Raw genomic sequence first — 27,954 nt, 5'->3', positions numbered from 1 at the left:
CAAACTTACAAGAATAAAAGTAGATGTATGCAAATCTGATATATACATGTGAATTCAGACAATGCAATGATGCAACTTTACTTCTAAAATCTCGTGATTGTTCTTCTCTGTGTTCTCCTTCAACAGAACATAGAACTCTTCACACTTGTTTCTCATTAGATGTTAGACATAGCCTCTCCAGGGTTTTTTTTTTTTTACTTACACTAGAACACAACAAGACGATGCTGAAACTAAGTGTTTTTCGGCTGGACATCCAACTGCAACTTTTTCTTCTCCTCAATTTGTCGCTGCAATTATGGTAAGAAGATTTCCGTTAAAGAACTCAAAGAAAGTGCATTGAGTTACCATGAAACAGATACCACAATGACATAAGAAAGAATGATACATCAGAAGACTGAAAAAACACCAAACAAAGACGGAACTACATTTAGAATCCTAATTTTCGTGATAGATCTTATCAGTAGCTCTAAACAAACTTAACTAGAAGATAACTTTTTATAAGATTTTGGTTTCTTTTACCGTAGAAGAGCAAGGAAGAGTTCATCTCATAGGAAACAGTGGTGATAGATGGTCACCTCATATATGCTTTTCCAAATCTGCTTGTATATGCGTAGGTGCAACCACCATTCCATGCCCATTTCAAATTCAATGTTGTTACCCTGAGAACAATGTGATGTAACCGCAGCGCTTCTCTGGCAAATATGTAAACAAAAACATAAGAACATTGCTTAAAGAGTGTTGGCCTGTTTACTTGAACGTGTTTTAAGGATAGGAGTATGAAAATATACCTTCCCTCGACGCTGGATATTGATATGGCCAGGAAACGGCAATGAAGGCATAGCTGGAGGATTCACCTTAGCACTAGTAGCAACAAGTACCCTGTCCAGTAGGGAAAGCCCAAAAAAAGTTATTTATAAGAATGTTCATACAAGTACCTAAGCTTTAATCACATGTGAAGCCTTACCTTCCATTTGGCAGCAACAAGCATCCCTCATGTAGTCTTCTAATTACCCTTCTTGCAGCATCCATTGTCTCGAATATCACCAAAGCTTCACCTGGATAACGGCAGACCATTGTGATCATCCTTATACCAGTGGTGAATATAAGTGAGGAAAATCAAGGGCAGAGAACTATGATTGTCAATTTATCTCGGTCACAAGTGAATAGCACCTTATGCCTTGTGATGCCAGTATAGTGATGGACTTACCGATATGAGGAATAGTAGCTGGCGTCCGCTCAATCATTCTGGCCGTACATTGCTCATTCAAAGCAGAGTAGACTATATTCTGAAGCATAATTCAGAATTTTTTTAGATATAGGTTTACATGAAAGGTATACCAGCTTGAGCGACGATGGCTACATCAGCTAAAAATATAAATGAAAAAAAAAACTCAATTGGATAATACCTCCACTTCACTAGATGTATAAGAAGGATCCAAGTTTCTGAGAACAACCAGAGTCCCTTTCCCTTCTGCATCCCTCAAATCTTCTTCCCAACTCTGGTTATCATTTAAACAGTTTAAAGTCAGTACTGCAGATGTAAAATCCAGATGGTGATTCCTTATATGATTTACAGAATCTGATAACCACCCAGACTAAAGAAGGCTCCAAAGGCGTGAATAAAAAAAGAAGAAGATTCAGAGAGTAAAAATGATGAGAAAGTGGAAACGCTTACAAACGATCTTAATAACATATCAGTATATCACTATAACAGATAAACAAGTCACGCTATTCACATTATAGACACAGCATGTCAAGTTCGATAATGAAGGTAAAGCAAACTGGAGTGGTAAAGAAGGAAGAACTACTTACAAGTTTTCGGAACCATTTGATTCCTTCCTGCAATCAAGAAAAAGGAATACAAAAAAACTATCAGGAACAGCCATGACCACACCGTTTTTATCTAAGGAAGTTTAACAACATACTCTAAGTGAGAATTCGCAAGCAGCCAACTGTATGGCATGGTTCACATACAAAATTGGTTTCATAAGTAATATAAGACTTACAACATTAGGCTTTTGAGTCACTTCGGAGACTCGATATTGTCTTCTGTAATCGGCATTGGTCAAACTCTTCTCCTCACTATGTTTTGATATTTTACAATCAGGGCTGGGTTTCTTGATAAGACCTTTCTCAGTTGCAGGCCTTGTCTCTTGTCCTTCAGCAAATCTCACATGTCTGGTCTCTTTTCCTTCAGAACATCTTGGTATCCGCAGATCTTGGTTCTTGTCAGTGAATCTAGGCTTCTTGGAATATACTTCCCCTCTGGTGACGTTGTCTCTAGGATCTTTTCTTCCATCTGATACTACAGCAGAGCCATTCAGCTCCAGTTTCTTCTGAGGCATGTAATAATCTTTGCTGCATCTTTCCCCTGCAAGCCTTGATTTTTCCACCATCACATCTCTTCTCATACCTTGCATGTCTTTTTTACCATCATGACTTATATTCTGCGTCTCTCTTCTCTTTCCATCTGATACTGCAACAGAACCATCTAGCCTCGGTTTCTTTAAAGGCATGACATCCAAACCGTAAAACTCATTACTGCGTCTTTCCTCTGCAAGCCTTGATCTCCCTACAATCTCATCTCTTCTAATAGGTTCTATATCTTTTCTACCATCTTTTCTTCTTATTTTCTGCGGAGAACCATCTAGTCTCCGTTTCTTTTGAAGCATGTCATCAACACAGTGAGAATCTTTACTGCATCTTTGTTTTTGTTTAGCCAATTGCTTTCGAACCTCATCGTCTTGGTCTTTCCTTCCATGGCAATCATTTCTCCTAGAACCCGAAGCGCTAAGTCTGTCAAGTTCACCATCAAGCCGACCAGAATCCTTGTTAAACCTTTCTTCAGCAAGTGCAGGTTGTTTCCTAGCCAATTGTTTATGACCAGGGAGATCACTGGCATTGCGTGCATTCTGCATAACTGATCCGCTAGTTGAAGGATGATTCGGTTTCAAACTATCTACAGTCCCTTGTATGTCGGTTGCCACTTTCTGCAGAGCACTAGCTTTTCTTCTGTTAAAGATGAATTTAACTGCAACAATAAGAGTGAAATGATATGAGGCAATAAAAGATTCAAAACCACATAGAGGAGATAAGTGAAAGAAGACAATATGTACCATCAACTCCAGCGATTTCATCATCTATCGTATCTAAAATTTCGGAAGTTCCCACATCATACGTTCGGTGAAAAAGGAAGTCGGCCGACTTGAGTTCTTCCTCAGAGGGTTGTGGATTTCTCACGTCCTTGGAGATGCATAGAACACGACATTTTCCAGAAATTGCTTCCTGGTGTAATAATGTTATATCAATACCCTTTTAAACCAACGCCAGTATGTCTATGAGTCATCAAGAAACTGGATGCCATCATATAAAAAAAAAAAAAAAAACTTACTCACCAATAGGTTTTCATTGGTGAGGCCAAGACCAGACCCAGAAGCCAAGAACAGCTCGTTAGCAAGCACATCCCCAACTCCTTCAAGGTACACGGAAAGCTCAGAGGGTTTGAAGAACCAAAGCAACTCAACTCTCCTCGGGTCTTGACGCTGATCAGTATACTCCCACATTTTAATGATCTTGCCAACAAAGAACACACGGGGGGAGTCTCCAACTGAGACACAGTCATAAAGACAGTACTCACAACCACCGTAAGTGAAAGATTCATAGTACTGAACATCCTCGTTTTCTACACAAGGTCCTCTCCTTTTACCCCACTTAAATGGTAGGGGGTCTGACTTCTTCTCCATTATTCAAATGAAGCAGGTGTTTCTTTCTCCTATTAACACACAAACAAAAAAAAAAAGGAGCCCACAGTGAACACAAAGATACAAGGACCACCACAGTCATAATAAGTTCACATTAAGCATAGAGCGTCACTAATAGATGGTTAAATTAAGATCCACCCGGTGAATAAATTGAAGATAGTCACCACTCAACTCCAATTTTCTTATTTTTTTTTTTAATTTTAAAAATACAAATAATCTCAGAAAATTCAAAAAACAGAAAATCAAAACCCTAACAAAACGACATTTCATAATCAATCCATAATCAAAAGTAATCGAACAATGAGAGGGCACGAACAGAGGAAACGATTCGGGATCCTGAACAGTGAGAAACGGCAATGTACTAGAAGAAACCCTAATTTTCGAGTTTGGTCGACCACACTCTGCTTCCTTCGTGCTCTCTCTCTCTATGTCGCTCTACAGTAGCCACCTTATACTGAATCTCAAAGGAGAATCTCCGAAAATCGAGTTTTGCTATTTATGGTAAGATCGCAGTTCCCGAAGGAGGCAGGAGGAGAGTGTGAGCGTCGTAGTAGTCGTAACTCTCGTAAGGCTTTTTTTGCTCCGCTACTCTGCTGCATGTTGCTGTTCAAGTAACTTACTACTAATCGTGTTTACTCTCATTAGTCATGTAAATTGACTAATCTGCCCCTATATGATTAGGACCTATTTTTCATCGAATTGTCTATTTTACCATTGACTCTGCGTTGAAATCGTTTGGTTCGGTCAAACTTATGTTTTGAATTTTAGTTTTGTTTTTTTTTAGCTTTTTAATACATTCAAGATTTTCTTTTTCCTAGTACACATTCTAGATTTTGTTTGTTGAGTAAGTAAATAAAAATTTAGCTAGCAAATATATTTTTTCTAATGAATAAAACGGTGGAAATTAAAGGATACACGGTTTGTTTAACTACATAAAAGTTAATTCAGTAAGATTTCAAAATTCAGCAAAAAAAATACTTATAATGTATCAGACAATTCTGTCAACGTAATTGAATTGAATTGAATTTGATTATTCTACCCCAGACCCTCAAGTTCCATATAGTCTTCTCAGCGTTGAAATCGTTTGGTGCGGTCAAACTATGTTTGAATTTTAGTTTTAGCTTTTTATGGTATACATTCAAGATTTTGTCTAGCCTCCTTATTTTCCTATTACACATTCTAGATTTTGTTTGTTGAGTAAATAACTGAAAATGTAGCTAGCAAATTTCTAATGAATAAAACGTGAAAGTTAAATGATACTGAGTTATTTACAAAAATATCTCAGATACTACATAAAAGTTAATTCAAACGTCTTATTTCATATTTGAACAAAAACATGTACCAGACAGTTCTGTCAACATATAGTTGACTAGTACAAGCATGGATTTGATCAGGTTGGTCGTTGTCAAAAAAAAAAAAATCAGGTTGGTCCAAAAATGGTTCTTTTAACATTCAACTCTAGTTGTAATATATATGTATATATATATGCAGACTAGTTTTATATATACACTAATATATTTTTCATAAACCAAATTCTAAACCTTTTACTCGTAGTCTCATCTAATGTTTTGAACTAATAGTCGATATTATTGTATTTAAGACGTAAATTACTATTTCTGAATGAAATTGAATTAGTAGTAGTACCACTATACGAACATCTACTTGATCAGTTTTATTGTGTGTTTTTGCAAAACGACAAGAAGCACGTAGGTCATAAAAGACTAGGTAAAGTAAACTAAAAACATATAGATACAATCGGTCTTTGATTACATGGAAAATCACACATTACTATGTATATATATATATATATATGTATATTAAACATCCTAAAAGATAGATTGTCTCAAACATTATTAGATAACACGCAATATAAAAAAAGCATATCTAGTAGCTGAACCAAACAACATGGGTTTCAGGGAGGAAATGGCAGACCGGAACGGTCCCTGGCTTCACCTTAAGGACTTTGAAGGCCAAGTGGTTTGGGTTCCAAGCTGAGGTATTCTTGTGGCATACCGCAACCGCCTTAGCCCGCAATCCGTTCTCTCCTTCGAGCGGAACCGCGTAAACGCTCGTCATCATCGCCTTGTGGCAGTAGAACACCGCGAATGGGTACTTTTGTTTGTGACACACCACTGACTTGTCGTCAGACAACTTCTTTACTCCAGCCGCTGCGATTCTGTACCTCTGCATCGGTGCATTCTTCTGAGCCACCTGTGAAAACCAAGGTTACGTATATGACGTTGATCAACCAGTATATTAGATAGACATAGCACAGTACGCGTGGACATATAAATCAAATGAATCTTAACCGAAGCAAATTACTTGAATATGTCTTAACATTTAATTATTACTAAACTGAACCTACCAAACAGAAATTTATAAGTTTATATATTTACATTAAGAAGAAATAATGTAACCATGCTGCAATAAATTAAGTATTAGCTGAAGTCAAACTGAATTCAAACCTAAAATATTGAAACGTCTTCAAATTTAACAAAATCGAGCATAACCAAACTAAAGTACAAATATTGAATTAAGTTTTGATCTAAGCCTAATCCTAAACCGTAGAAAGAGGAGATTGGTTTATTTACCTCAGTGGAAACTGCACGAACATGATCTTTGCCAAGTTTAGAAACGCTAAAGTCAACCATAGACTCCAAAGACGTAGCACAATACTTCTCCTCTCCACCAACTCTTTTAGCTTCACACTCTTCAATAGTTTTCTTCATCATCTCAGCTTCTCCTGAACCGGGTTTAACCGAGAAAGTCTTCAAGATCTCCAAAAACTTCTCCGACCCAAACGGCACCGTTTCGGCCTCCCAACGTGGCAAGAACGAGGTTTTTCCGTCGTAACCGTCCTCCGCATTAAACCTGAGGTTCATTTCTTTCCCGGGAACCATGTCCTTCTCCAAGAAGAAGAGAGCCGCTTTGGGATCGTCGTGGAGCTGAGTCTTGCTCGCTGCATAGTTATACACAAAAGGGTTTGGTCCTGGTTTCACACCGACGTAAACCGGCTTGCCCTTGTGGCGCGTGTGCACTATAACGCCGCCTTTACCCACTCCTACGTCGGTTCTCTTTCCCGGTTTCCCGGTATGGACGCCCACGCCTCCGCCCGGACCTTTTCCGCCGCTAACGCTCACGTGTGTTCCCTTACCCTTGCCAGTGTCCACGTAGACACCTCCTTTTCCAACATTCACGGCGGTTCCTCCGACGGGTTTACCTTTTCCGGCGTTGACGTTCACGCCTCCTTTCCCTACTTGGACGTTGATGATTTTCTCATCGGTGAAATCTGCAACAACAAAATAATTTGGTACGTAGACATTGAGAAAAAGACTAGAATAGCATTAAACCAAGTTTTTGTTCCCAAAGTAGCATTCAAAGCTCAAAGTCACAAAAATAGGTTTCATTAAAGAGGTAAATATACACTTATACCCCTTGGGTTAATTAATCCAAACCTTAGGGTTTAGAGTTAAGGGGTGGGGTTTTGGAATTAAGATTTAAAATTTTATAAAAAATAAATACTAAAATAAAAAATAAAAATTTTAAAAACAGTTTCAAAAGTATTTTTAAATTATAAAAAGAAAATTTGAAAAAACAAAATAAAAAATTCAAAAAAAAAATTTCAAAAAAAAATTATAAAAATTTCGAATCTGAAAACATATAATCTGAATCTATAAAAAAATTCATTTTTTTTTATTTTATTTATTTTTATTTATTTTTGTTTGTTTATTTAATTTTAAACCAAGGGTATTAGAGATATTTTACCCTTTAATGAATGTCATTTTTGTGACTTTCTCCTTCTAGTGCTATTTTTGAGACATAAACTTCAAAATGTGCTATTATTGACAATTGCCCCGTAGACATTTGTTTGCTATTAGGGTACAGGTTCACAAATTATCAAAGATTGTGTAGCCAAACAGCTTGGTACACATAACTTCAAATATATATAGAAATTGTAATAAGTACAAGTCAAACACATCTTTCTTGCATTTAGGTCTACGTTTTTTTTAAGAATGTTAAACTTATTCATATTTAAAAAAAAAAAATTACACATGATGTAGACTTTTATCTAGTTGTTTAAAATCATTTACAACTTAAGAACATAATTAAATTCCCTTTTTTGTATCTGCCTTATATATTTAAATGGAAAAACCGATACAAACTAGAGAAAATAGAAGAGGGTCCTTAAATATTTAGGAATAGTGGTGAAAGACTAGAAAAAAAAATTAAATTGGTGAAGTAAAATAAATTTTAACCTGGCGTAAAGAGATGGCGGAGAGAGTTTGGAATGGGAGTGTTTGGTAAGGCTGTGTTCCAGTAACGCTCCGGTGATAAGTCAGCCGCAATCGCCGTGACTGAAACAAGAAGACAGATCAATGGAAGACGAGTGGCCATTTTTGTAGGAGTTAGAATATAAATTGGAGCTTAGATGAACTTGAGGAGAAGAAGTGGGAGTGTACTTAGAATTTATAGTAAAAGGGGTTTAGTAGAAAGTTCTGAGGTTGAAATTATTAGTATGGATATAGACGGTTAACACTTACCAGTCTATTAGGGCCGATTAATTATACCACATCACTCCCTAACTACCACTAGCCTTCTACTCCTTAAATGCTCTTTGTGTCCATGTGTTTTTAATTTCACCAGTTCTTTTTCGGTGTGTTATGTTACACGTACAAGACGTTGTTTTCTTTCTTTCATTCAAGATGGTACTTCTTTGTGATGTTGTTGTTGTTGTCTTGCAGCAATTCTATAGTTGACATCAATCGATTAAGAAAAACCAAAGTTTGTTACTATTTTTTTCTCATGCTCTCTAGCATTTGTTTTTATAAGTTTGTTATATTAATGGACCGACATGTTCCATATAATTAAGACAATGATCCTCTATGCATCTGATATGTTCTTCATAACGTACAATCCTTCTTTGAACATAACAATGCATGTGGGCGGAAATAATAATAATTTCACAAAATAAAAAGTTAGATATTGAAGCATTCTCTATATATTCCTCGAGATATTTTCTCCCTTGGTGCATATGTCCATTTACTATATATCCAGCAGTTGATTTTGGCATCTCCAAAGAACAAATCCGCATAGAGCAAAAATTTGCACGTGAGAATGTGCTCTTTGATAAAATCCTTACTTATGATAATTTTCCTTTTTTAAAATTAATTAATTATATCCAAATCAAACTACCATTATTGAAGGACGGTCTCCGGTATGTTTGGATCGACGGTTCTAATTACTTATTCGGTGTCATGTGGCCATGTATTTCTTAACTCCGATCGCGAAAAGTTTCAAAAGCAAACCAGATACGAGGGATATGGTGGTAGACTGGTAGTCATAACTTTGGTGTGGACTTTTGAGACAATGAGAAAACTAAAACAAACAACTAACTCATTAATGGCTTACCATTAGAGCAACATTATCGGGGTATGATAGAGGAAGTCGTTAGGCTTTATATGATTTTATTTAAATAAAAATTGTATAATTTCGTTGGGACGGACGCGGTTTGTCGTTGGCTAACATATTTTTTTTTTGTCCTTAGGTGATAGGTGTCGGCAAGGGAATGGTGGAAGCGTTTTGGTTTGAGAAATGATTCACGTGTTGCCCTTTGGGCCTTGTCTCTTTGAGAAGAGAGAGAGAGAGAGTTGAAGATCGATGGCGGAAGGCGCGATGATCCCCAGCAACTGAAGAAGGGAAGCCATAGCTTCAGGCAGAGGCTACTTCTCTGGACCCTTTCTTCGACGCCTATCATCAGGCAGAGGCTGAATCCTAGCCTCCAACATCACGAGATGTCTCTCCTCCGCCTCTTCGAGACTGTCTCCGATGACTGCGTCACACTTGCCCTCATCCAGGTTAAAACTTTTGATCCTTGCTCCTCATTTTTCTTATAGTTTATCGATCTGGGCTTGCTACATTACTTACGATTTCTGGGTTTCACTAATGCAACTCAGATTAAATTGACTGATGTTACTGATCCCATGGTCAATGAGAAGGTTGCTGATCGGGTGAGCATTGAACTTGAACTCATTTGCATTTTTTTGGTTTTGTAAAGATGTGGTCAGACTTTGTAATTGGGGTTTCTCTGCGTTGTGGGATTTATCAGGTAGGAGAGGATTTAGAAGGAGTTACCCACAAAGTTTACTTTGATATTCAGATCAATGGTTCACCTGAATGAGTTACCCACAAAGTTTACTTTGTCCCCTCTTCTTCATTGGGTTTGTAAGCTCTGTGTTTTTCCCAATTTGGTTTTAGCTTAATCAGTTCATATTTATTTTGCTATGTTACTGGGTGAGATGGTAGGAGTCCCGAGAGAATTCGACAGACACTTGACAACTAGTTCATGTTCTTTTTCTCTTGCTTATAACGTTTCTCTTGCCAAACCACAATTTGTTTTATTTATTTTCTTCTTATATATGTGCAAGTTGTAATACTTTCTTCTGGGTTCTTGTTGCTTGATTCTTGCAGGCGTAGAGGGAAAGATTGTGGTTGAGCTGATTTTGCTGGGCAAATCTGGATGCAGGGGCAAACATTATCTGATTTTTTCTTAATTGTTCTGATCTTTTTTTTTTGGTTTCGGGTATGTGGATTTGATTTTGTGATCGTTGTTCTGATTGTGCAAGGAGGAGTCTCTTGCACGTAGAACATAGAAACTACCTTTTTATATAGTTTGTAATCAAAGATTTACTCTACTTATTTCTGCTTCACGTTTCATTGTTGAGATGATCTTGTTCCCTGTCATAACAAAAGAAGTAAACATATTTTGATCAAACGTTTGTCTCATATTTTATCCATCCCACCAAACAAAAGAAGCAAACACATTTTGATCAAACGTTTGTCTCAAATAAATATTATAAAATATGCTAAGGACTTTTTTTTGTCCTACCAATAATCAACAAAATTAAAAAAGTCCTTATGCATTTGTCTCTAACTAAAAAATAATACTAATTTATTCTAAGGACAAAATTTTGTAGAACCAATAATGTTGCCCTTACAACCATTACAGTCGTTTTTATTATTATCGACTTTTTATTTTTATCCATTGTTGGAGAATAAGTGTACAGCGATTGTATTCAATGTTTATTGATTTTACTTCATGCTAATAATTTAGTAGGAAACTCCCCAACCAAGGGGGCCACACACGTACACACACACAAAATATATTTAATATTTAGACATGAGAAATTTCTAAACCACAAAAAGATGAAGACAATCGCTGAAAATGTTTGACAATCTATAGCAAGCGAAAGGCAGTGCATCTAATTTAATGCATGCCTTCAGTACAAATGTACAATCCCCTGGCCAAATACAAAGACTAAATATAATTTGAATTTAGTTAGCCTCTTACGTGCATAGTACAAGAATGACTCCAAATTTTCTTGGTGTGGAACGCTCTACAATGATAACTCATTTCATCTAGAAGATGACACATTTATTCCTCAAATCTATCACGCTAACTCTCCGTCACTTATAATTCCGCAAATCCTGAAACGTCTCCCTCCAATTTAGCATTGCAAAGGCCTTAAAACTCCTAATAACTAGTCTATATAAACTCTCGTAGATGCTATTGCAGTATAGCTTTTATATATTAAAACTAGTGGTTTGTCCGCGCTTCGCGCGGGGTTATTTATTTTTAGAAAATATAATAACCCATATTTATTTTTACATCAGCAATGATAAATTTACTACTAAACATTTAGTCTAATATCATCTATTTTAGTTATTCCAACCATGTAGTGATGTGTTTATTTGGCTAATATAAACCAATCTAGTATGTTAGACCAATGACATATTAAAATAAAAAAAATCAGCAGAATCAGTAAATTTAAAAAAGTAAATTAGTAACGGATCATCTAAAAATGAAAGCACGAATATGAAAACATGACTAAAAATGAAACCACGAATACAAAAACTACGAAAACATGACTAAAATTTTGGAATGGAAAGCACAGATCAACTATATATATCTCATATTTTCACTATGATATTTACGGAAGGGAAAGCACGCTTCCCATATTTTTCACGGCTGAGTAAATATTTTGATGTTGCTAATTTACATTTTTAGGAGTAAGTAAATAATGTAAATTATTTTTATTTAATATTTTATCTAGTTTCGATGTATATTTATTTGATTACAAAAACTACAAAAACATGACTAAAATTTTGGAATGGAAAGCACGGATCAACTATATATATCTCATATTTTTACTATGATATTTACGGAAGGGAAAGCACGCTTCCCATGTTTTTCACGGCTGAGTAAATATTTTGATGTTGCTAATTTACATTTTTAGAAGTATGTAAATAATGTAAATTATTTTTATTTAATATTTTATCTAGTTTTGATGTATATTTATTTGATTAAGTTTGTTTTTACTCCATTAAAATGTTTTGGTCCGAAATATATTTTTGTTATATCATCTAACTACCACTTGATGAGTCTTTCTTCTTAAACCTTTCAGATCTTTTTTGACATTAAATTGTATAAAAGTTATATAACTGTTTGAAGGTATATATTGTATTTCACAATTTAATTTATTTATATTTGTAACCATTTATGTGACGGAAATGATTATCACAAATATACAATATAGTTTTTATAGGCATAAATAAATGTTTTTAGTCAACAAATTAGATTTTATTTCAGTCTTTTGCAATATTTTGAAAAATGGAACGCACATTGACTCGGTATTAATTGGATCACTGGTCGAATCGATCCAGCCGGTTCAACCGGTCTTTAAATTTTAATCTAATTTTATATTAAGAAATTATACGTATAACTATAAAATTATTTTTATAAAATTTGATATCATTGTTAGAATTTAAAAAAAATATGAAAATAAAATGAAAATTTTGAAAATAATATCAAATATAATAAAAACTAATTCATGTAGATAGATATTTAAAAATAATAATATCATTTTTATGAAATCTTTTTAAAATTTGCAGTTTTTTCTATTTTTAACTTGAATTAAAAAAATCAGACTCATCCACCGCAACTTTCATTCCTCAATTTACAGAAATTTTCGAAAGATTGCATCTCTTGAACATAACTTATTTAAAAAACTAATGTCGGACATCTTCCTAGCTACTATTTTTTGCAAACCAAAATCTCTTAAACACAACTTATTTTAAAACTAATTTCAGACTCTCCCCTTCTACTACTTTTTGCAAACCAAAATCATCTTAGACACAACTTATTATTAAAACTAATGTCAGGCTCGTCCCTGCTACTAAATTTTGCAATCCAAAATCATCTTACGCATAACTTATTTTTAAAAACTAATATCAGACTCTTCCCTGCTACTAATTTTTGCAAACCAAAATCATATTAAACACAGTCTTTCATTCCTCTTTTGTAAAAAAAAAACAAACCAAAAAAAACTGCAGCTCTAATAAACTCAGCATGTTCTAGTGACTATCGACCTCTCCCGTGACACTTTGCACTTCAGAAATAGCCCTTGCTGTCACACTCTCCGTTTCATGCTCCTTCTCGTTCTCATGCTCAATTTATCATCACACTCTAAGCCCAAACCCAAACAAATATCAACTAAACATTTGCTTAAGAATATAGTGCGCATGATACGTTCACTATCTACTTATAAAAACATCACATTTCAAGACCTGTAAAGTTTTTTTTATCTCTATTAAAATCCCAAAGCTTTCACATTCTTCCATGTTTATCACCACTTGCTCACTCTCTTCTCCTTCTTCATCTCACTTCTCTCTCTCTCTCTCTCTGTTTCACCTTAACAAACTCACAACACTACAATCTAACTTTTAATATCAGAAATGAGAGAGCTTGAGCACTTGAAGACGATCATGAACCATCCATGGCCTCTCATTGGAGCTCCGGTGAATCACCGGCGAGAAGAACCATGTAAATCTCGATTTGATGACTCGGTTAATGATGATTCCTTTGTGTTGTAGCTACAGCCATTCTTATCTCAATGTTCCTTGTCATTGCTGTCTTCGAGAAAACCATTCGAAGAATAAACAACAAATTTTACACATTCAGGGTTGTGAAAAACGCACTTTCCAATCATAAGAAAAGATAAACTGGTCGGGTTTACCTACTAATCGAGAAGAAGCATGTCCACACTCATGAGCTCTCCACCTTTTCTGACATTCCGAGCTTTCCAGAACCTGGGGAGATAGGATCTCTGTCGTGTTTGAGGAACGACCTGCTTTCAGGTTGGCGAGAAAAACGTACGAAGACGAAATATTTCAAGCTGATGCGTAAGAAGTATTGGCTTTCAGGTATCTGAGCAGAGTAGGTATTCATCGATTCCAGAAGACCTATTTATAGATCAAAACTGTATCTGTTACATACGCAGCTGGTGAGCTTGAATAAATGAGGCTGAGTGGGAGAGAAGGTGGAGTGAAGTTTAATGATTGAATTAAAGCATGAGTTTAAGAAGGGAGAGCGTTACAGCAAATCTGATCGGAGACGATGGCGAACGAAAGGATTACGGCGTCAAAGAGGAAGAGCTTGAGCGTATACTAAGCCCTAAAACGAAATCGGGCCGCAATGATAAAAGTTGTAAGGGTCCAAAAAATAATATAAGTCCATTGCTCAATGTTAACTGTTTGCACTCTACGAACAGATTCAGAATCAAAATAAAAAGTTTTCTCATTGCCTGCCACGTGTCACGAAAAGGAACAGGGTTTGCTAACGTGGACGCAGGAGGAGACTTTCTGCTCTACTTTATTAATATAGATTTTAAAACTAATAAAATCTAATTGAAGAAACGATGGGCCTTATCCAAAAGGCCCGAAATCAATCATGGACAAAAACCCATACCACTTTAAAACATAAACAGTATATAGGAATGACCAAAACCATGTGAAATTGTGGTGAATACTAATTGTAACGTTTCTTTTTTTTGTTATCATCAAATTTGGAACTACACTCAATAGAAAATAAGTTTACTCAAATAGTACACTCACGTTTTCTTACTAGTAAAATAAATAAAATGAAAACTGAAAAGCATATATAAAGAAATGAGAATCTAGGAGAGTGAGTGTTATCACACTGTCATGCTTTCACCAATCATTGGGCCCGCAACTCTATATGCTCCAATTTTAATTTTTAAGTATCAGACTTAATTAATTTATACAGTAACACTTTGACTGTTCCACGGTTGATTAGTTCATTACTAAAAATCTCAATAGACGAAGTAAAGAAAAGAGCAACAATGCACATTAGGCCTGATGCATAAAACCACTAGTAGTTTAACGGGTGATAGTATATAGTATAATATAATGTATCTAGCAAACACAAGTTACGTAACCATACTATTTTTAAGACATAAACTGACAACCACCTTAGTTTTACGTCGTAACTACGCATTGAAAAAGATGTTGGTCAACTATCAACAAAATGTGACAACGAATTACGGGAATACAGGTTAGAACAGAAGGTACATTCTATTTTCATAAAATAACAAAAAAACTCACAAGTCTTTGTCTAGTCTGTATACACGGCTTAGCGACAAAGACTAGCAACAGTAAAAGTATCATATAAATGATGAATAAAATGGAATATAAACAAAAGGAACAAATTCAGATAAAATGGGAACAAACTGTAGATTTTCTTTCAAAAATTCGATATCTATATTTGCAAACATTGACTTTTAATTGGGCTCTTCAATATTGAAGAGAATGAATGACTTGTAGAAAATGGTGTTTAATTTCAAGAAATGTTTTGTTGAGTAGGATGAACATAATGATCCCATACTAATAAATATACGTGTGTATACTATATTGGAATCTAAGCACTTGTTCTTTCTCTTGTATGTACGCTAGAAAGAAAATTAGAAGAGAGAAACAAATATCAAATAATGAGCATGCATGATCACGATCCGTCTTCTTCGATTGACCTATTAAAGGAAAAAGGGTAGAAGAAGAGTGGACCCTAAAGTGAAGAGATATCTCTTTCGTAATCTTAATGGCTTGCATTTCACTGGGAAGGCATTAGTATCTTCTGAGAACTTTTAGCTAGGACCACTCTATGCACCTCATTCCTACACTTACTTCCACTATAGAATCTTTGTCTCATCTCTTGGCATGTGTGTGTGTGAGAGAGAGAGAAAGGTTTGTGTCTACTCATCAGGTTTTTTCACATATGCATCCGTATGTAGCTACATTTTTTTTTTTACTAGAAGCCTTCAAATTAAAATATAAACGATTACAAGATAAGATCTGAAGTCTTATACTTAGAAAAAGTTTGTAACTGAATCCCATGTCAACAAAGAAAGAGGCTAGATAAACCATCAATGGTATGAAAGACAATAGCTAGTGATAGGAGTCATAGTTTCACGTGCTTTCATCTCCCTCAACAAAAGAGACTAGATAAACCATCAATGTAGCTACGCTTTTTCAATATGAAATGTTTAACAATCATCAATTATATGTAAGAATGATTACATGGAAAACTGTTGATAAAAAAAAAGATTACATGGAAAACTCTACGTAGAATTGTTGGATTAACACTGCCGTAGAATATGAAGTATGTAATCTTTCCAATATGCCAATATGTAACACTATTTTCTATTCTTTTTAAATTTTGTAACCCTAGTATTTTCTTCCCTTTTGCAGCACTAGTTTTATCACACATGCTTTCAATGTATACTATCTGACCCTGGCATGCAAAGTCGCTAACTCATTCTCAGATTCAATATATGAGAGGCTTTTTATGTTTTAAGCAAAATTCTTCCACCTAGCGAACTCTTTCAACCTATCTTTCGTAAAATAACAAGAATGGAGCATTATTATATATGACGACCTTTCGTATCATGGTTTTTGTAAGCTAAACATGTTATTTATTGTGGTTTCTTTTAAGAGTAAATGAACTGATGCTGATTATACATTCATTGAAGATGGATGAAAAGATGCAAGGCAAGAACAACTGATTGATTGATTTTTGTTTGTTATTATTGTATCTTGAAGAGTAACTTTCATCACATCAGTTGACGCGTTTCTCACATTTACCACTAGCATTTCTAGCAATACATAAACTATTTTAAAAAGTGTTGTTCACAATTTTGAGAAATTTCGAGTGATTTCACCATAGATAGTAAGCTTACCGTGATATAAGCATACCTGCATGAAATTTACAGCTAAATAGTAATATCAATTAATAAAAATGTTTAAGAATCTCAATTAAACAAAATTATGACAGTTTTGCAAGAATATTACTCCCACCATGATATTATATATGATTCTTAGGTAACATAATATTAATAACTATATCACCAAAACAAATAAAGTAATGATTTGTTATTGATGATATGTTCAAGTCATGATTAAGTGTGCAAAAAATGCACATTTTCGAATAAATACATAGTATTCCAGTTAACGATTAAATCGTCTATTTATTTTCATATTTTATGACTATGTTTTCATTATCTTGATATACAGTTTTTGACATTGAAAAAAATTAAGATCTAATGCATCTAAGATAGCTAATTAAAGCAGAGGTCTTTGAAAGCCCCAAGAAAGTTTATAAAAAACCTTTCAAAGACTAAAAAGTTTAATCAAAACAGTTAATTAGACTTAAATTAATAAGCATAGCTAAACTCCATTTCATAAACATCAATGCAATTCCAGTAGACCGAAACTTTTCATGTATTGTGTTGCAAAGAACACATGTTGTAGGATTAATATTCTCCAACACACACCAGTAGTAGTTTTGTTGGCCAACGATTGAGACTGAAAAACGAACTTAAGTTGTATAACCATATCTGTAAACACTAAAATTTGGTGCAAAAACTATTGAACTGAGTATGACTTTCATTAAAAGAAAATTAGGTTTTTATTTAGAAAAGAAGGAAAACAAAAATATTGGTAAAGTCGGGTGTGGCTTTTAAATTTTAATAGTTAAAATCCTCGTGAGTAATTATGGAGAGAGGTATCGTCACGTCAATTCTGGTGACGTATATTTATAATCCGAGAATACTCTTTTGAATCATTGATCAATCAAAGCTTCAACGATCCATGACCGTGGGATGATAGGACCAGTTAGGGTCTAATGCATCTTACCCTCGGATCTTCTTTTCCCATCCTAATTAAGTTTATCGGGGAAAAAATGATAGGACAAAAAATTAGAAGAATGGTCCATTTTAGACCGTTCGATATAATGAATGCGAAGGACCAGTGAGAGTTAAAGCTTTTGGAATCGGATGGTTCAGAGAGAATTAGGACCATGAATGCCAAATGTACGTCCAGCGAAATCACTTCCTTAATTTGTTGTGGAGGAGAAGAAGATGCACTAACCAGAGTACCAGACTCATATGGACGATGTTTCTCAATTTTCATTAATACATAAACGATCTTCTATTGTTTTTATTAAGTTTCAAAATTGTTTCCTTCTTCCCTTTGAAGTTTGAACTTATGGTTGCATCTTTTCTTAATTAACTTAACTTGAAAGCCCTTTTAGTCTAGTAGTTGTATCATCTGAACTTAAAAGCTCATTGAGTTGTTGTTCAAAAAAAAAAAAAAACTCATTTAGTATAGTGGTTGCATCATATAATGTTCAGAACGGCACATTTATGCATTATATATAGTATTGTACTCGATATTTAAGTATCCTTTTAACGGGTCGACTTTTCGAATGAAACTAACAGCGTGTGTGCAGTAAACTAGAAATGAAAGAAAAATGGCTATTGTGTGGCCACGAAAATGCAGGTATGGGGTGGGTCTTCCGTGCCAACGTCTGGTTAAAGAGAGAAAACTGTTCCAAGTACGTCAAATTTATGTTAGAAGATATGAAAAATTGGAAGTATTACTTAAAACCTACTCTATTCGAATAATGCAAATCAAAGTCCCAGGAAATTACTACCAAAGTAAAACAAAGCACATTTTATTTTAAAAATTGCATTTTTGACAAATTATATCTTAGCTATTAGTATTATAGAATTATTTTTTATGTGTCAAACTTTTGTTTCCGTGACCCTAACCACGGATAATAGTCAAATTAATCACCATACCGCGTTGTCAATTGTCATCGTTACCGCTTTCAACTTTTGGTCAAATCTTAAAAAATTTCAGTAGATTCGATGGAACTGGAGAATTGCCAAGACGAGAGCCACTTCGGACCACAAAGCAGCCATTTCTGGTTGGGACATTGTAGCTTCCCAAGTGTTTTAAATACAGTGACAGATCTCAATATCAAATACGTAATATCAAAATCTGAATTTTAAAATATACCATACAATCTTATACAGTATATATCATATATATTATACCCTTTTATATTTTGTTTTTTTTTCAAAAGTTTTATATGCATCTCTAAAATATGTAATATTCTTAGCCAAAACTCTCGATTTTTATTTTTTTTGAATGAATTGATGTGGAATAAATCATTCTATTAATTCTATTACTTTTTACCATTTAGATTAATGAAATAAAATACTCATTCAATCAATTCCACAACAATTCAAACAAATATTTCTTCTTAGAATATTTTGGAAATGCAGCTGAATTATTGATTTTTGAAATATAATGATGTAGAATGACTTAGTCCATTAATTCCGTAATTTTTTTTACCATTTGACATGAATGAAATGAAATAATTATTCTATCAATTCCACGAATAATCCAAATATATACAAAGAAAAACATTACAATTTTGATTATGAATGATTGGGGTGAAAGTATTATATTTTAAATTAATTACGTTCATCTAATTTATCTATTTTGATTTCATTAATTATATTTCATGGTTACCATTTACAGATTTGGAATAAATAAATGAAATATATATATTTTTGTTAACCAATTTGATTCATTTTATTTCATCCACTTTTATTCCATTAATTTCATTTCAGGGTTACCAGTTAAAGAACTACACATCAAACTTTGCCTGGTATTTTTTTGGTGAAAACTACCTCTGTTTCTTTGGTTACTTGATAAAACTCTAAAGATACGTCCAATATTCATCAGCAGTCATCATCATGTAATAATATGAATTTAAAAATAATAAATATTTCGCGAGAGAACATATATTTTCTTTTGTGTTGGTGGTCACAGCATATATATATTTTAAAACATAGTACTCCATTTGTATAATGCATGAAAATCTTGTTAAACATAATCTGATTTCTTAACTCCAAAAAAAAAAAAAAAAAAAAACATAATCTGATTTCTTAGTCATATTTGTATAAGATATGGAGCGCAATCATATATTATGTTTACTGTCGAAGAGCACCACTTTCCAACACAATTTGGTTGACAAGCCTAATTTAGAACCAAGAAAAAGCATAAACTAATAAAAAAAAACTAAATTAAAGAAAAATCAGCTTCAGAAAAAAAAGCAGAAACATGATTGAAAAAGTAAGTGCTTCTTATGTTAAGAATGTGGGACTAGGAACTGTAAGGATATATCAAATCTGTTTGCCTACTTGGAGCAGCCACTACTAATCGCTTCACTAAAATTTTAATTGAAATAAAAAGTAATGTTTCAGATTGAAGATTTGATGTTGACAAAAATAAAATTGAAAGATTTGGTTTGGCATCTGAATATCTGATATTGTTTCCTAAATTTTCCCCAACAGCTTGGCAAAAGTGTAGGGCTCCAGCTTGTTACTTATGTGCCTTTTACAAAAGTAAACTTCTGTAAGATCCTTGTTCCCTTTCGTTTATGTTTGCCAGAGTTTAATGTTTTATTTTACATCATATAACTTTTGCTGATTTTGAGGAATATATTTTTTTCATTCCGCAAAATCCCACAGCAGCCACCAAAGCATCATAGGGGCGTAATTTTTGTTAATAAAAAAGAGGAATTCTGTTTAGAACTTTAGACTCTAAATTTCTTTGTACCTGAAACCAGTCGTTGATAATACCGAATAATTTTAAGCAAAAAAAAAAGAAGAAGATAATACCTAATAATGCGGTGTATAACATGTTTTTAACAGAAATTGATTAAGAAGCACAACACAATCATTTTTTACACGAAACCACCAACCCAATGCAGATACAGAGGCGTAATTAGTAAGTTCTTTTTACGGAGATCTTCCAGTGATACACACACACAAAAAAATTAGTATTGGCTTCGATTACATATACCATTCTTATTAATGCGGCCAAGATAACAAATCCATGATAGAATCTAAACCGAAGCTATCTGACATGAGATCTACGATAGATTTATATAAGCTATAGCTAGTTTAATTTCAAAAATATGACAAGAAATCATATGGAGGCCGTACTTCTAGCAATAATTGGGAAAAGGGTCAGCAGAATTATAAATGTGCAGGACTTAATTTCTGACAAATGTACAAACAGTGGTCCATATTTATATGATACTTCTACTAGGGAATGAAATCATTTCGAAAACGAAAAATCATTGACAATTTTCTTAGTTTTATTATTATTCTTTGTTAACAATTCAATTGCTCACGTCCGTTTAAAAAAGTAAAGAGTTTTAGTTAAACAAATACTATGTATATTACAAAAAAAAATATTATGTATGTTACAAAAAAAAAATCTCACTACAAATTCTGGCAAAAAATGAACTGAAAAGGCAAGAAAAACAGAGAGCATATCTAACTAAGCAAAACTAAAAAAAAAAGAAACATAGAGAGAAGGTGTAGAAAGATTAACAAAGTGGGCTATAAGCATGCAAAGAGAGAGGGTCCCCTCCTCTCCTTTGAGCAAAAGATCATCAATGCCCACCACAATCACAATCATTCTCACTGAGTTTCCTTTTCTTTCTATTCCCCAATTTGCATTGCAGCTGGAGATAAGTCTTAATTTACATCACTCCTCAGTAGTTCTCCCCTTGAACCCCAAAACCATCAGTTTTATTATTTGATCGCTACCTGCGTCTTCAAGTAATGTTGCTTCTTAATAGAAATGTTTCATTCTAGTAATCTACTATAGGGTTGACCAGATTTTCTTGACATGCATAACACTTGTATATGTCTATGGGCTTGATATGATTTTCTTGACCACTCGAATATGTCTTGAGCTATTTTATTTGCATCCATTGATGCTCCAAAAATTCCACGTTTTGTGAATCCGACCGCATATAGCCCACTTTCACCTCTCCATCCCTCTGGAAACTCTTGTATTGGGAATCCATCTTTCTTACTAAACATTTTATTCTCCTGCAGAATATTTGTTTATTAAAATTTGAAACCCCATTTAATGCGAGTTTTCAACGGATATATATATATATATATTTATATTTATAAGAAACATTCAAATTTTAATAAGAGCTTTATGATTGTTTAAATAAAGTGGACAAGGATGAAAATAACTATATTATCATTATTGACTACCTTTAGCCAAGAGGGTACGTTGCTTTTATAGCCAGTTGCCAATATTATGGCATCAAATCTCTCCGTTATTCCGTTATCGAACTCAACTTCATGTTGTTTTAACCTTCTTATCCCGGAACACACCTTTTGTTAGTAACAAATCCAATATCACGGTCAGTAAACCGGTTCATTATTAGCATATATATATGAACGATAATACCCTTTGATTAAGATACAGTACCTTGATATCTCCGGTTTTGATCTTGGCAAGCGTCCCAACGTCGAGCACCGGAGTTTTTCCGGTGCGATTTTTGAGTTCTAATGGGCCTAACCGGGGACGGTTAAGACCTAACAGGGTGGTATCTCCGAGGATAAACCGGGAAATCGCCAAGAGGAAACGGTCAACGAGCCGGATGGGCAACCATTTGAGTAACAACATGGACAGCCCAAAAGTCGAAGTACCCAACATCTCTCGTGGTAGGACGTGCACCTTCACCAGTTAAAAAGAAACATAATTATTTACACGCAAAAAAGAAACATAATTAGCAAATATGCATTTATAAATTTCGAATGAGAAAATCAATGTCATATTATATGTATATTTTCATTTTTAAATATGAGAATATGTTTTTTTGGTGAGAATGTTTGCGCATGCTTGTGATAATCCCAATAAAGTTTGTTTTCTGATAGTTTTCATTTTCCCAATAATATTATAAATATAGCATTTCCGTATTAAAGAAACTAGGTAAGCTTTATTCATAAAAACAGTTAACAACATTGTTGGAACTTGAATTCACAAGGCCTAATAGACAAAATAAAATATTAAATTAGGATGAATACCAGCCATTTTATTTTCCGTAAAATTTAAAATTTCAAAACAGATTAATAAAAATAAAATATGAATATTATCAAACTAAAAAGCAAAAATATATTACTTGTTTCAAAAATTAATCTTCTGATCAGCTAGTAAGAGTATGATTGGATTGTCATTATTTATATAATTAATTAGTTTCTTTATGAAAATAGTATGACAAAATATATATAAATATATATTTGAAACACTTGTTATTAGTAACAATACAATCCTGTTAAAGCCATTCAACTAATAAGAAGAGTAAAGAAACATTTTGTAAAAAAAATCTCCAAACTAATGATGTTTAATATTTAATCACGAGTGTCATTTTCAAATATTTGAGTATAACTAGAATATCTTAAAACACGCAATCCAAAAAATTGTAAACTTAGAAGAAGAAAAAAAGTTTGCAAGAAAGTAGGTAATATCTGGAGTTAAAAAAACTTGGTAATATCAGAAGATCAACTTGATTTAAAAGAATTTTTTTAGTGATTTTGTTTTTTAGCATAGAAACACTATACAAAACATGAAAGAGCCAAACAAAAAATATCGAAAACGCAAAAGAAAAAGTTAATTTAATCTCCAAACTACTTTTTTCTTAAAACAAGAAAAAGAAAAAGAGACTCACAGCGTCTCTGACAACGAGAGAAGGCTGAGCATCGAAGTTACAGAGATCCAAACAAACCTCCATGCCGGAGTTTCCACATCCGACGACCAAAACCCTTTTCCCGGCGAAGTCTCTGCCGCTCTTGTAGTGACTAGTGTGCTTAACTACCCCGGTAGCCTCAAACTTCTCCATCCCCTCAAACCTAGGGACCACCGGCTCAGCATTCTCCCCCGTCGCAGCTACCAACCACCGGCAAACATACTCCGTCATGCCCTCTTCACCCACGCTCTTCACGCGCCACATACCAAGATTCTCATCAAACTCAGCCGACTCAACCGTCTGACCAAACTCCGGCCTTATATCGAACCTCTTGGCGTAGTCCTCAAGGTACTCGATGAACTGCTGTTTTGTCGGATAAGTTGGGAAGTGGTCGGGAAAGGGTATAAGCGGAAGTTCACAGAACTGCTTAGGAAGGTGGAGATGGAGTCGGTCGTATGTCTTGAGCTGCCAAAGTGAAGCTATGCAGTTTGATCTCTCGAGTAGTACTGAAGTGATTCCTTTCTCTTTTAGACAAGCCGCCGTCGCTAGTCCCGACGGTCCGGCGCCTACGATCACCGGTCCGGTGACGACGGAGATGCGGTGGTGCGGTGATGTCATCTTACCGTGGTGACTCAAGTAGTCATGTGCTAGTTTACCTTCCATCTCTCTCCTCCAACATGAATCCATCAAGAAAGCTAAGCCAAGAATCACTTCTCTCTCTCTTTTATCTTGCTTTTTATAAGGGCTTGGTGTGTATTTGTAATGTATGTAAGTACGTATTCTCAAGAGAATACGAGAAGGGATTGTAGTATAGAAGTGATGGTGGTGTTGACAGTAATTAAGGGCAAAGTACAAATCGAACAATTTGACATTTATGGCGTGGAGTAAGAATAAATAAAGAGGGATGGTGAAAAAAGTGTTTTGTCAAAATATTTATAATTGGTTTTTTGAAGGGAATAAATAATATTCTTCTGAACGGAATCAAAGAAGTTAGGGTTTGGATTGAGTCTGCTGAAAACGAGGGAGAGATAGAGATCTTATCCAAATAAAGAAGAATGAGTAAAGAGAGCGAGAGATTATCGTTGATTGTGTTTTGCTGTAACCGGAGGATGATCAGAGAACTACGGGTCTCTTAAATCGCCATTAAAACTTATATGATAGAGAGATATATAAATGGTTAGTTGTGATGTGACTAGCTCTCATATGTGTGTGTGTATATATATATATATATATATATATATATATGTGCTTAAAATGCTTAAGTAGGGGTTTATATATTAAATCGAGTTCTCTATTCTTTTGCCCACCTATGAGATTTTTGTGTTCCACTACACTTTTTGACTCTTTACCTCATGGAAATCTCAAAGATTGATGTAAGTAATCTTTTGATTGTCTTATGATCACTCACAAAGAATATGAGTTTAATATATGATAAAGAGTATTTATATTTGTGTGTCTATTACATCATTTTTCATTATATGGCATTAACAAAGTATAATAGTTCTACATTTAACAATCTAGCATCTTAGCATCTACGTACGATGAACATATTCAACTATCTACAGAAAGAAAATCTAGCCCACAACATATACAATAGCCGGCTAACCTACAGATTCTCAAGACTTTCAATAAAGCTTTAGTCCATCGCATATTCAATATGTGGTCAGTGGTCGGTTAACCCATAATTGCTTCTTTCTCCTTTTTATATCATGAATTTGTTAATGGTTTTGGCATGTACGCTCCTCTAAGAATACAAGGACAATGGCCACTCGAATATTTTATTTCTTTGATAACTATCTAATAATTTGTTGATCTATTATTTAAAATTATTCACTAAAACTACTTTTTTTTGTAAATAAACTAAAACTACTTTGAAATTTACATTTATATCAAATCCAATTAAAATGCAATTTGTTACTAGAAAAAATAGCACATTTTTATAGAATCCGTTTGATAATTAAGTGTATGTGGAAAACTAAGCAATCCGCAATATATAAATTATATAATCTAAAAAATTCTTCTAGCATCTTTGGTTTAGTAACTTTAGTATTTCATCGTCAGCCACATAGATCGTACATTTGGTAACTTTGTACTTCATGTGTATTTTTCCTAAATAGTACCATTTTATATACACTCTTTACGCTCTCCTCAATAGTCACTTTATTTTCCAAGCTTTTGTTGGGGTGTATATGACATTATTATAATAGTTTTTTTAGATTATATGTCAAGGGGTTTGCTTTGTTTTTAAAGCTTTTATTTAAATAATAATAAACTTAAGGTGGTTGATGAGTGATTAATCATGAGTAACAGTATCAGAAATTTTGGCTTTAGTTAGAAACATGGTATAGCGCACGATATATATGATTAATAATGTGAATATTAATGCTAAATTGCTAATATAAAGATTTTAATGGATGCATCATTTATCTTTTAGAAGAAAAATAGAAAAATTAGTACAGCTCTAATAAATTAACAGAAAGTTATGAATTTATTTTAGTACCGTGATTGATGGGATACTCACTCAATGATCTATACAATCAAAAGTATCTTCATCAATGGTAGTTTAATGAATCCGAAATAATAATAACATCATAATATACTAATATACAACTATCATAATATTTTTTTTAAAATCCATTAATATATGCTTTAAGTATCCAAAATGATAGAGAATTTTCATTGAGATGTTAATGTACAGATCTCATAACTTCAAATTTTGAACTTACAGAAAAGAAAAAAAGTAAGATTTTTTAATTAAAAACTGAAATCTTTGAGATATTCATGAGAAACTCATACATGTTTTTGGATCCATTCATTTTATATAGAAAATATTTTAATTTCATAATTATTTATATTACTATTTTGTAATTATTACTCTTTGAAATTTGATATTGATGAAAATACTGATTATTCCGATACGTAACAGGGTAAGTTTACCTATTCGGGTAAGATCGGCTACCTATATAAAATTGTGAATATTAACCAATTGTATATGAAGGAAACACCAAATTATGAACTCATGCGGCAATATGAAAAACGTTTACCATTATATTTCGATATTATAATGAGATTCTGCAGGGATGAATAACGCCACATCAACAGCACGAAGATGCAAATTTCGTTATAATGCATGCCGACTAATTGGTTGGTTAAGGCAATATAATTCAAAAGGATAGCACTTTCGTACAAACTTACACCACAGTTCTAACCTTCTTGACATGCCCTTTTGCTATCTCAATGGGTTTTCTCTTTGGCCTTCGATTATATATATAGTTTGCATAATTTTCGTCATTCCGGATGTCACAATGGGAAATTGAGAGACTTCATTGGATCGAGATACGAGTGGAGTATAGATCCCAAGCAAGACAAATACACACCTAATCGATTTTGTTTAATTGGCCAATCTGAGCGTAAACGTAATTAATCAAAGAACATCACCTAGATGAATTTAGTAAGTATAAACCTACTCTATCATACCAGTACGTAGTACCTTTGTACATGTGTTTATTATAAACTACGATACTAATATTTACGTAATGCGCGAGGTTTAATTAAAACTATAAATTTGCGCAGTCCTATGATTTTAAATAAACTTAGAGATATTATTTAATCAAAGATGAACTACTACATTCATTGAATACAAATTTTATATGATTTAATCAAGCTGAAAAGGCCATGGGAACTGAGTTTAAGTGTGAGGTCAATAAAAAGTAAAAAGGAGAGACGTTAGTAGGCTTTCTAGTGCCTATAGTTTAGGCTAGGCGTTAGAACTCTTTTTTATAGCTCTCTTTACGCTTAAGTCTAAACCGTCTTCTTTGAAAATTTACTTATGCGATCAGTGTCATAAAAAACTACACTAAAGCGATGCTATGTTTAACTTTAGTAACCCTAGCAAAAAACAGTAAGGAATTCTGAAGTCTCCCACCAACTGGTAATATTATTTGTTAAATGAACGATTTGGTAGAATGAAAGAAGATATTCAGCAGAATTAAAAGTGTTCCTTCAAAGTTAATCCCGTAAACTTGATTACTAATCTCTTGCTAATTCATTTAACATTTTTTGCAATAAGATTTATTTGTTATTGTGCTGATTAAATTTGGATAATGGCAACAATTCTACAAACCACTAGACTGCATTTTCTGATAAGCTTAATCAACAACTGCTTATAAAAATACAAATACAATTAAGATGGATCTATCGGTAATCACAAGCCCACTAGGCACTCAGCTCCACTTATCTAATAATATCCCTTTTATCCCCCACTCCTTTTTGTTCTTTTTCCGCTCACGAGACACTCGTGGGGAAGAATGACTTCTAGCTATTTAAAACAATATTTCAAGGGAATTTCACACTGGCCGGTTCATTTGCTTTACTTAAAATACGATAAAGAAAAGGAAAAACAAAGTAATGAATAATTAATCGTGCTAAGTA

The 27,954-nt window shown here is 33.7% G+C and overlaps 2 protein-coding genes, 2 long non-coding RNA genes and 1 pseudogene across 6 annotated transcripts; 1 reads left to right on the top strand and 4 right to left on the bottom strand.

The window, feature by feature from the left end:
• Nucleotides 1-8: 8 nt before the first annotated feature.
• Nucleotides 9-5,344, bottom strand: LOC106362622 (annotated as a pseudogene).
• A 148-nt stretch (nucleotides 5,345-5,492) lies between these two features.
• LOC106364027 (BURP domain protein RD22-like) lies at nucleotides 5,493-8,258 on the bottom strand. The gene is made up of 3 exons (XM_048739403.1): nucleotides 8,018-8,258; nucleotides 6,353-7,050; nucleotides 5,493-5,972 (listed from the first exon to the last, which is right to left on the bottom strand). The coding sequence occupies exons 1-3, from the start codon at nucleotides 8,154-8,156 to the stop codon at nucleotides 5,646-5,648; spliced, it is 1,164 nt and encodes a 387-aa protein (XP_048595360.1). The 5' UTR covers nucleotides 8,157-8,258; the 3' UTR covers nucleotides 5,493-5,645.
• A 968-nt stretch (nucleotides 8,259-9,226) lies between these two features.
• On the top strand, nucleotides 9,227-10,482 carry LOC106422458. The gene is made up of 4 exons (XR_007316114.1): nucleotides 9,227-9,616; nucleotides 9,716-9,769; nucleotides 9,868-9,979; nucleotides 10,230-10,482. It is a non-coding gene; the product is annotated as an uncharacterized LOC106422458 (long non-coding RNA).
• A 2,639-nt stretch (nucleotides 10,483-13,121) lies between these two features.
• LOC125577714 lies at nucleotides 13,122-14,477 on the bottom strand. Of its 2 annotated transcripts, none has more exons than XR_007316113.1 (2): nucleotides 13,835-14,477; nucleotides 13,122-13,731 (listed from the first exon to the last, which is right to left on the bottom strand). It is a non-coding gene; the product is annotated as an uncharacterized LOC125577714 (long non-coding RNA). The 2 variants fall into 2 exon arrangements; XR_007316112.1 differs by having other exon boundaries at nucleotides 13,122-13,727.
• Nucleotides 14,478-21,190: 6,713 nt separating this feature from the next.
• On the bottom strand, nucleotides 21,191-24,731 carry LOC106365896 (indole-3-pyruvate monooxygenase YUCCA6-like). Of its 2 annotated transcripts, XM_013805409.3 has the most exons (5): nucleotides 23,506-24,731; nucleotides 22,266-22,514; nucleotides 22,046-22,168; nucleotides 21,695-21,871; nucleotides 21,191-21,498 (listed from the first exon to the last, which is right to left on the bottom strand). In XM_013805409.3, exons 1-5 carry the CDS (start codon nucleotides 24,208-24,210, stop codon nucleotides 21,427-21,429), a joined length of 1,326 nt encoding a protein of 441 aa, XP_013660863.2. In that variant the 5' UTR covers nucleotides 24,211-24,731; the 3' UTR covers nucleotides 21,191-21,426. The 2 variants fall into 2 exon arrangements, with proteins under 2 accessions (XP_013660863.2, XP_013660862.2); XM_013805408.3 differs by having other exon boundaries at nucleotides 21,191-21,871; nucleotides 23,506-24,717.
• Nucleotides 24,732-27,954: the final 3,223 nt, after the last annotated feature.

The sequence above is a fragment of the Brassica napus genome, chromosome A9 (assembly GCF_020379485.1).
Source record: "Brassica napus cultivar Da-Ae chromosome A9, Da-Ae, whole genome shotgun sequence".
Taxonomy (NCBI): Eukaryota; Viridiplantae; Streptophyta; class Magnoliopsida; order Brassicales; family Brassicaceae; genus Brassica; species Brassica napus.
This window is presented reverse-complemented; position numbering and strand designations above follow the sequence as displayed.